The 9,666-nt window shown below is 35.9% G+C and overlaps 1 protein-coding gene across 2 annotated transcripts; it reads left to right on the plus strand.

Annotated features, from left to right (window-relative positions):
• Positions 1-1,781: 1,781 nt before the first annotated feature.
• Positions 1,782-6,336, plus strand: LOC103943149 (protein indeterminate-domain 4, chloroplastic). 2 transcript variants are annotated; one of them, XM_048572832.1, is made up of 4 exons: positions 1,782-1,924; positions 2,276-2,403; positions 2,697-3,093; positions 4,807-6,336. In XM_048572832.1, exons 2-4 carry the CDS (start codon positions 2,301-2,303, stop codon positions 6,041-6,043), a joined length of 1,737 nt encoding a protein of 578 aa, XP_048428789.1. In that variant the 5' UTR covers positions 1,782-1,924; positions 2,276-2,300; the 3' UTR covers positions 6,044-6,336. The 2 variants fall into 2 exon arrangements, with proteins under 2 accessions (XP_048428789.1, XP_048428788.1); XM_048572831.1 differs by having other exon boundaries at positions 1,793-2,044.
• Positions 6,337-9,666: the final 3,330 nt, after the last annotated feature.

Genomic DNA, 9,666 nt, shown 5'->3' on the forward strand with positions numbered 1-9,666 from the left:
ATCCCCCTGCAAATATGACAGATTGAGAGAGAGGGGAAGGATGAGAGAGTGCGAGAAGGAGAAATGTATTTTTTTGAAGGTTGTGACTAATTTGACCATGAATTAATGCCACGTAATTAAAAGTTATTTCATGGGATTTGTCCACGTCATTTAAAAAAAAAAATTGACCATGAATGCCACGTAGGTACTTAATGGTTCTCCTACCTTGGGACATAATAAAAGTGATATTTCCTATATGTTGGGTACTCTTTAGGAATGTTTGAAACGGTTGAGACTAATTTGGAATCACACCAAAACGTTGGGGGGTTTTATGTATTTAATGCTTAATTATTTTGTATAGATTATATGGTTATAATATCTTATTTTCTAATTAACACAAGAAATATCTGTCAAAGGAACCATCGATCATCTTCCTTTATACGGAGAAGAAGTTCTTTTGATGTTGTTTCAATCGTGGTATAATCAATTTCGTCTGGTTATGACAGAGATAGACGCAAGTACTTACTTCATTAATCAGTGTGGACTAAGTCACTTACGAAATTTCTCTGTAAATCAGTCTGATGATAAAATGTTATTTTACTGCAAAGTCAATTTTTGTTAGAAAAGTTAGCAAGTGGGTTATTTGTTTTATTTTTATGTTATGGTATATGGTATCTTTGACATTTTATGTCATAAGTTTACTATTATGATATCTTTAATATTTTGTCATAAGTTTACTATTATGATGAGGATTACGATTGTTTTCCTATTTGATTATTGCTTTCTTGTTTCTCCAAATAAGGATTAAGATTATTTTCCTATTTGCCATAAGCTTTCTTGCAATCAGTTTAACGTGTTTCTTTGATTTGTTTACAATTTCAACTCTTAAAATGCTACATCTAATTGTAATTGAACTTTTCATATACTAGCCAACCTAACATGAGATCTGACCTGGTATGGCCTCTATGGCCTTCCAATACTTGTCGAATTACATCTCATCTTGTAATTGTCTCAACTTGGCTTTAGGGTATTTCACTCCAACAACATCGTTCATTGAGAAAATTTGGCTGTTCAAAGTTCTCTTAACTAGTTTAACATATATACATGTATATCCTAAAAGTGAGACAATAAGATTACACAAATTACAGGAAATGTGTATACAAATGTTGGCGACAGATGGCAATAGCAGTTTCTTCCTGACATGCTTATTTATCAATGATTAAAATTCAAACCAGTGAGTCTCACATCTGTCTTCAAATAGATAAATTCAAGACTCTCAAAGTTTAACGTTCTTTTTTTTCGTCGAAGAACCAAAATCTCGAACAATGTTGAAAGGTGTCACGCATTTGTATTGAACAGAACAGGTACAACGTAGAGATGAGCGCATAGAGAGAGAGAGAGAGAGAGAGAGAGAGAGAGAGAGAGAGAGAAGGCATATATGATGGTTGCAGAATGAAGGGTTTTCTGAATGTAAAGGGTAGAAGACAGGAAACAAGAGGAGAGAGAGAGAGAAAGAGAGAGAGAGAGATGGGAAGAGGTAGGCCTACAGAGACCAAAGGTGGCCCCCATTTTACAGTCCCCGCATAAAACGACATACATTAGGCTGCGTGAGCAGCATGAACACCGACCCCACCGCCCCTCCTCTCCCTCCCTCTCTATTCATCCCCGATATTTTAATTTCTTTGTCAATTTTAATATTGGTAAATATTTTTAATTTATAGTAAGAGAGAGAGAGAGAGTGCATGTATGTGTTGTGTATGTATGTGCATGACATTAAATGAGAGGAACGCAATAGAGCGTTTTATGAGATGAGTTTTATTTTTTATATCATCATCTAAAAAAAACAAGATAACTCTCTCTCTCTCTCTCTAGCTAAGGAGAGGAAGAAAAAGAAGAAGCTGGACAAAGGCCGCCTTGACTCTCTGCGTCTTCTCTCTCTCTCTCTGTATATATATCTTCGTCTTTTCCGGATTTTAGCTGTCGTCCCAGAAGATGCTTATTAATTTTTTCCTCATAATTATTTGTTCTCTGCATCCCTGAAGCTGTAGCTACCTAGCAAAAGAGCGTATGACTCAGAGAATTTTTATTTTACTTAATTAGCTATATAGCTAGGTTTACTATGTCTCTAGTATTGGAGGAGCTAAGAGTCTAAATTTTTTCTGTGGGTCGGTTATATAGTACCTTGAGTCTTTGATCGTTTTTGAGTGCGTATAGCTCAAAACAACAGCTGAATAATTAAGAATAATATTAATTGTTTTCCTTACCATTCTTCATCGTTGCCATTCTTTGGAAGTAGTAGCAGAGAAGAAAACCAAAGCCAGATGACTTCGTCAATCCTTCCGCCTTCCTCAAATGCTACCACCGCAGCCACAGGCGCAGCCCCACCACCTCAAAAGAAAAGGAGAAATCAACCAGGAAATCCAAGCAAGTACCTCTTTACTTTACATGATCGTCAATTCTTTGTACACATTTATCGATTTATATAAGATTTCAAAAAAGAAACCCTAAGCGAACCTTTGTGAACTATTTGGTTTGATGAATTAATGGTTGTTAGTTTCTTTGAACTTACTCCTCTATCTGGCTCTGATTTCTTTTCTTTCTTTCTTTATTATTTTTTTTGTTAAATATCATGAGTTTTCTTTTATTATAATTTGGGTATTCTTTAAAATTTTACCAAAGGAAAAATGTTAATTTTATTTGGCATTTTTCCCTAGCAGATCCAGATGCGGAGGTTATAGCACTATCTCCCAAGACGCTAATGGCAACAAACAGGTTCATATGTGAGGTGTGCAACAAAGGGTTCCAAAGGGAGCAAAACCTACAGCTCCACAGAAGAGGACACAACCTGCCTTGGAAGCTCAAGCAGAAGACTAACAAAGAACCTAGACGCAAGGTCTATCTATGTCCGGAGCCATCATGCGTTCACCATGACCCCTCTCGAGCTCTCGGAGACCTCACCGGCATAAAAAAGCACTACTCTAGAAAGCACGGCGAGAAGAAGTGGAAGTGCGACAAGTGCTCCAAGAGGTATGCTGTTCAATCGGATTGGAAGGCTCATTCTAAAACGTGCGGAACTAGGGAATATAGATGCGACTGTGGCACTCTCTTCTCAAGGTAAATTAATTAGTAGTTACTGATTTAGTAACTAGCTCCTAATTATTGTTGATTTTCAATCATTCATTCATCGATACATACATTCATTTTGGAGATGTTCTCAAAATTGATCGAGAGAGGTACAGGTGGAGGTTTATGGGTGTAATACTAATAATCCTCTCTTCTTGGGTAAAAATAGGTGTCTCGCATACGACTATAGTGATCCTTCTATTGAAATTAATCAAACGATTTTTCAGTCTTTCCCCATGATTGTGCTTGTTTCTGTGTCTGGGTTAATATGGCAGGACTGTTTCCAAGTGAGAAATCTGTGAGAAACTGGCTTTACAAGGTTATGTATGTATATGGAGGTTTCAATCAGAATTACAGAAAGAAAAACAAGAAAGATCATCTTTTTATCGATCCTTGAAAACAACGCCCATTTTTCTTTCATCTTTTTGATACTCACGAGTGTAGTAGTAAAAATGATGAGTCGGATTATACAGACTATCAACAGAACATATATATATGGAAGTGGAAGTAGTGGAACTATGGAAGGAGAAGAAAGAGCATAATATCAATGTTACTGGAGGGGAGGGGAGGTGGAGATAATAAGCTAGCTAGGCTTTATCTTTGTTGTCACATATAACGAGTTGGATGTATATGTCACTCATGAGTTTTGTTCTCTTCCTCGTTGGATTCATGCAATCAGAGCTACAGCTCTTCCCTTCCAGTCCAGGTACTCCTTCCCATGAAATTAAAACGTATACTGATCATGGGACCAACATTCAGATTTAGATAGATGCTCTCTCTCTCTCTCTCTCTCTCTCTCTCTCCCCCCCCCCCCCCTCTCGCAGTACTGGTCCAACACCATATTTCTAGCTAGAAAATCGCTTGACAGATCTTATTCTGATTTGAAATTTTACAAGTCAAGTCAGTCGTTCAATGATTAGGGTGACGAGGTTTGTGGACTTGTGACTATTATCTGTGAAAAATTAATTGAATAATGGACCGTTCATGGTTTCCTGTTGTAGTGAAATTTTTCGGGCCTTTTTTCCGTATATTTATTCACCTTAGTAATTTTGAGTATCCTCCATGGGCTCTCTAAATGAGTTCCTAACTAAAATTTAGGAAGGATTCAATATTTTCATGTTCAATCACACTCCCTGTCATGCTCCTAAGACAGCAAAATTTCAAGGAATTACTAACTCTACGGAGTGAGAAAGGGGCTACTAATTAAGAACTCCTAGCAGTGATTACTATTTTTTAATAATATTTTAAGTAACTTTTTTATTAGTTCATATTTATTATGACTCCCAGAAAATATGATTAAAGTAGAAATTTTTTAGGGAGATTCTAAAATAGCTTTCCAACATTTAGTTAAATTTTAACGTAAAATAGAAAGTATAATTGGAGATGCTTTTGTACTCCTAATTTGTCATGGAAAGATAAACTTTTTCTTGCCTTTTTTTTTTGTTCAAGTTTATTACTTACTAGCACTAGAACTTTTTTTCTTTCTCAAGCACTAGTTACATTTTAACGTAAACGGGTAAAAATGATTGGTATTCTTCAACTATTGTTTTTATCTGGATGCATCATATATGCATGTCACCACCACATATATGATATATATGTCTTGTTCTTCTATATATACATACATTTTACTCTATATATATGTCCATGAGATGATATGATATGACGAGGCCTTTCCTTTCCATTTCTTTGCGTGATACACAGGCGGGACAGCTTTATCACTCATAGGGCTTTCTGTGATGCACTGGCTCAGGAGAGTGCAAGGCATCCTTCAAGCTTAAGCACAATGGGCGGTAGCCTCTATGGAAACAACCACATGAGCTTAGGTCCATCCCAAATCCCCTCACTCCAAAACTCAACCCACCTCCCTAACAACATGTTGAGGTTAGGTAGTAGCGGCAGCGCAAAGTTTGAGCACCTCATCCCGCCATCAAATCCGTCTTCGTTTGGATCACAAGCCATGCCTAATTCCCCCAATTTCTTCATGAGAGACATTGCTAACCAGCAAGGGTTTCAAGACCAGCACCAATTTCCAAGCAAGGTATTACATGGACTAATGCAACTTCCTGATCTCCAGAGCAACCCTAACAACAACAACAGCTCACCCTCATCAAATAGCGCTGCGAATCTCTTTAACCTGAGCTTCTTTTCTAACAATGGTACCAGTAGCAGCATTACTCCTCCTGATCATCAGTTTAGTGATGGTAATGGCGGTGGCCAAGGGTTTAGCATGGGTAATGACCATCAAATTGGGTCGGGTTCTCTACCGTCTCTCTATGGGAATTCGATGCAACACGAAGGTGGCATGGCTCCGCACATGTCTGCCACTGCATTGCTTCAGAAAGCTGCTCAAATGGGTTCGACTACAAGCACCGAAAGCTCGTCTTTGCTTAGGGGATTAGGTAATTCGTCAACAAGAGCAGCTAAATCCGTAAGGCAACTAGTGTCGGCGCCCTCGAGCGTTGGAGTCAGTTTTAGTGGTGATCATCATCACAGTACTAATGGGGGTGAACAACACCACTTGAGATCATCACAGCAGGTGGAAAATGAAAACCATCTTCATGGATTAATGAACTCTCTTGCAAATGGCAACTCCTCGATTTTCGGAGGCGGGGGACTGGATCATAACAACTTTGGCGGGTTTAGTAGCGGCACTACTGCTACTAGAGTTAGTGCAATGGATCAACAGCATAATAACCCTAATTATGATGAGGCTAAGTTGCACCAAAATTTGAGTGTAAATTTTGGAGGGTCTGATAAACTGACCTTGGATTTTCTTGGTGTTGGAGGCATGGTAAGAAACATGAATGGTGGCCATGGATACTCACAGAGAGATCATCAACAACAACAACATCATGGCATCAATATGATCAACTCCTTGGACCCAGAGTTGAAGTCAACGCAGGCAAGTCAACTCTTTGGAGGCACTACACTACAGTGAGCCTGCTAGATCGAGGAACTAAAATTACATTCATGGTATAGTAGGTGAGAGAGTCGATCCTTTTAATATGTACGAAAAAAAAAAGAAACGGTATCGATTAATTACCAACTCTAGTTGTCTTGACCCCCAAGCATTAAGGTTTCTTGAGTTTTATTTCTATATGTGCATGCCTTAAGGACCACACTAATGGATGTCGAGTACTTTCATCGGTACTATATTATGTATAATGTGGTACCTTAATTACTTGCTTATATATTTGGCGATAAAGGAATCCTAAATTAATATTGATCCTCCCTCTTTTGTTGACCAAGTGGTGCATGCTTAATTTTCACATAATAAAATAGGGAATTGTTATTAGCACTCCAAAAATCTCATTCTACACTCCAAACTTTCTATATTAGGAAAGAAAAATATACTTGTGAGGAGTGTAGAATGAGATTTTTGGAGTGCCAATAACACTTCCCAATAAAATATAAGCATCTAATTATTAATTAGTAATGAGATCAATGCTCATAATTAAATGTGGGAAAATTTTCAGACTATTTGTTGTAAACCACATGATGTGGTAGTAGATGTATGTTGGGCTCTTTTTTAAAAGAAGAAGTCTCACCATCAACCGTCATATCATGTGATTTACAAAATAGTCTAAAAAATTAATCTCTCTAATATTTTTCTCAAATATGTATTAATTAATTTAATATTGCACATATGTATGAGGTAAGCCATGTTTGATTTATATATGTAATCAGAATGTCACAGCAGCAGACATGGGCTAGCAGCTGAGCAGGTGCTGTTTGCCCAGAAAATTCAAAATGGATACATTCCAACATAATGGACAAGTGAGAGTTTATTTTCTTATTTGTCTGGTTACGAGATATCCCTAACTAATAATATAATATTGGTATTACCATGCATCAAGAACAAAGAATCACATAAAATAATTTGAATTTATAAGAGCTAGAGGAGAAGCTCGGGGCGACGAGTTATGTATGCCAAGTTGCCCGGTACCCCACAATATAAACTACGCACACGAATTTGTTCGGCTACCTAGCTAATACCTAACCCTAATGCCCACTTCTACAACCAAGTACAAAACATTGCTTGGTTTTGTAGTATTTAATTAATTAATTAATCGCCCCTCCCTGGCGTTTTCCAACAATTCTTTCCATTCTAATTCGATCCTTAAGCTGGTATTTGAATATTTAACTTCACAGCTACTGATGATAGATATATAATTAGATATTTTACTTTGAATTTAGAAATTTAATTAATTTAATTTACGAGCATATGCATTTGTGTTGCCATTGGGTTTGGGGCCGACTGAAAGACTGAAGAATAACTGCTGGCCATGTAATATAGGATACTGCTCAACCAGAGGCAGGAGCAGAAATGATATATATTATGAAATATTCGACTATATAGAACTTAACCTTATGTAATTATTAGGAAATTGATGGATGATGATAGGGCTGTCTACTATTGTCGTAATTGTTGTCTCTTCTATCTTATCACGAATCATATATAATCATCCCGTGACTCCAGCGTGTGGATGCCTTTTTTCTTCTTTAATTCAAATTTGAATTCCTGCCCTATTTTGACTAAGGGAAGTGTTATTCCTCAAAATCTCATTTTACACTCCTCACAAGTGTATTTTTCTTTCCTAATTTAGAAAGTTTGAAGTATAGAATGAGATTTTTCCAGTGCTAATAACAATTCTCTTGACTAAAAACAAATATGTTTGGAAGAAAATATAAACAAAATTATTTAGTTCATGAATATTCATTAACACATTTAACTAGCCTGAAAAGAATAAGTAAATTTATGTATAGGGGAATGAATTTTGCATGGACTAATAAGTAAGTTTGAGTTACTTCTTATATTATCAATTAATTTTATGGTAGAAACCTCAATTTCCTTAATAATAGAATTGAGCAAATAAAATAAAGCTGAAGAGAAACTCTGTCTTAGACAATTTCTCCAAAATCCTTAATCCCCAGTTGTGTCTTTTGAGGGATAAAGAGTTCTACTCTAGAAACCCTCAATGACCACTAGTTTTTTAGCGTTTCTACTCAAATTTTTCAGTCGATCGAGTTACAAAGTTACTCCCTACAACCTTCTCTACGTACTTAATTGTGTATTTTTTTAAGGTACCTATGTATTTTATTTGGGTATTTATCAACACTATATTGGATGCCAAATTTCAAATTAAGAACCGGAAAATAAATGGAAATTAGGTGGTGAATGAAGAAAAATTGTTCTTACATGGGGTTTCTAATAATTTCCTAAAGATAAAACTCGAAATTGTATAGGTTCATTGAGCCTCCCTCATCTTAATATATTAGACATAATATTGTTAAGTTGAAGACAACATTAATACTAATTGTGGTTAATAGTGGTGCAACCTTGTCCCTCTTGAGGGAAAGACGCGTTGAAAGTGCGCGAAAAAAATAATCACACAATTCCCGGCCTTGCTATTAGGAGGAGACAATTGGATACAACTTTGGACACTCTCATGGAACTTATGCCATATATTAAGAATTGATCAGTCAACCAAATGAAATGAGAGAAGAGAGAAACATACATGTTTCAACTGAGATGCCAACAGAGTTCCGTGGATTTATGTTTTTATGTGTATATACAAAAAGAAATAATACAATCTTGTCGATCTCTGTATTTCTTTCCACCCTACGTTGAGTCCATGAGGGTGGGATTAGGCTTCAAAACTTGTCTCTTATTAATACAAAGAATTGACCACATCTCTCTCTCTCTCTCTCTCTCTCTCATCTCCATATATATATAGACATCAAGCAATAATCATTTAATAATTTAACATTGCACTAACTATTAGTTTGACTTGGCTCTACAAAGTAAGTTCATGATTTGAATTGTTCATGTTTTAAGTCACCGTTCATAAATCGTTATTGTAAAAATTCACTCAAATCGAAAATTGATTGTTGTGAATATTTCATTGTTTGTCGACAACATTGTGTTTCTTTATTTATTAGTTTACAGTTAGATAACTAATCGATTTCCAATTTCATTGAATTTTTGTAGTATTGGTTTGTCATTGATATATAACCTAAATAGTCATCAGCTTAGATTATAAGAAATATGTGTCGCTAATTAAAACTTTGCGTTAGTACTACTGCCACAGCACTTATATAAGATGTTGATAGTTAGTATCTAATTGTACAAATGAGTGTGAACTTTATTTGTAACTGCGTGCAAAATTTTGCTGATACCTCTTACAAGGCACACGTCAAATCCAATATTATGAACAATATATATGTTAATCTTCGGTAATATACAAATCTTGCACTTTCCTGTACTCGTCCAGAACGCAGCTACTAAAGTATTCTTAGACTTAAGGGTTGGTTTGGTATTGCTGTGCTTTAAAAAAAAACTACTTCTGCTGTACTATGAGAATAAGCAGCTTTGAAATAAAGCAGCAGAGTGTTTGGTAAACTTTTTTGTAAAATGCTTTTGAAAAAAAACAAAAAAACGGTATTATAGTGTTTGATAAACTTTTATGTAAAACAGATGTTATAAAAAGCTGGTTTTTCAAAGCTGGGTTTTGCAGCTTTGTGTTTTTGGCTTTTTTTCACCCAAAACTGTGAAAAAAA

The sequence above is a fragment of a genome, unplaced genomic scaffold (assembly GCF_019419815.1).
Source record: "Pyrus x bretschneideri cultivar Hongxiangsu unplaced genomic scaffold, Pyrus_bretschneideri_v1 Contig63, whole genome shotgun sequence".
In the NCBI taxonomy this organism is placed as follows: domain Eukaryota; kingdom Viridiplantae; phylum Streptophyta; class Magnoliopsida; order Rosales; family Rosaceae; genus Pyrus; species Pyrus x bretschneideri.

Bases quoted from the DNA above. Each gene is read 5' to 3' on its own strand.
- LOC103943149 (XM_048572832.1), top strand. From the start codon at position 2,301: ATGACTTCGTCAATCCTTCCGCCTTCCTCAAATGCTACCACCGCAGCC. The intron at 2,404-2,696 runs GCAAGTACCTCT...TTTCCCTAGCAG, and splicing joins AAATCAACCAGGAAATCCAA to ATCCAGATGCGGAGGTTATA. The intron at 3,094-4,806 runs GTAAATTAATTA...CGTGATACACAG, and splicing joins TGTGGCACTCTCTTCTCAAG to GCGGGACAGCTTTATCACTC.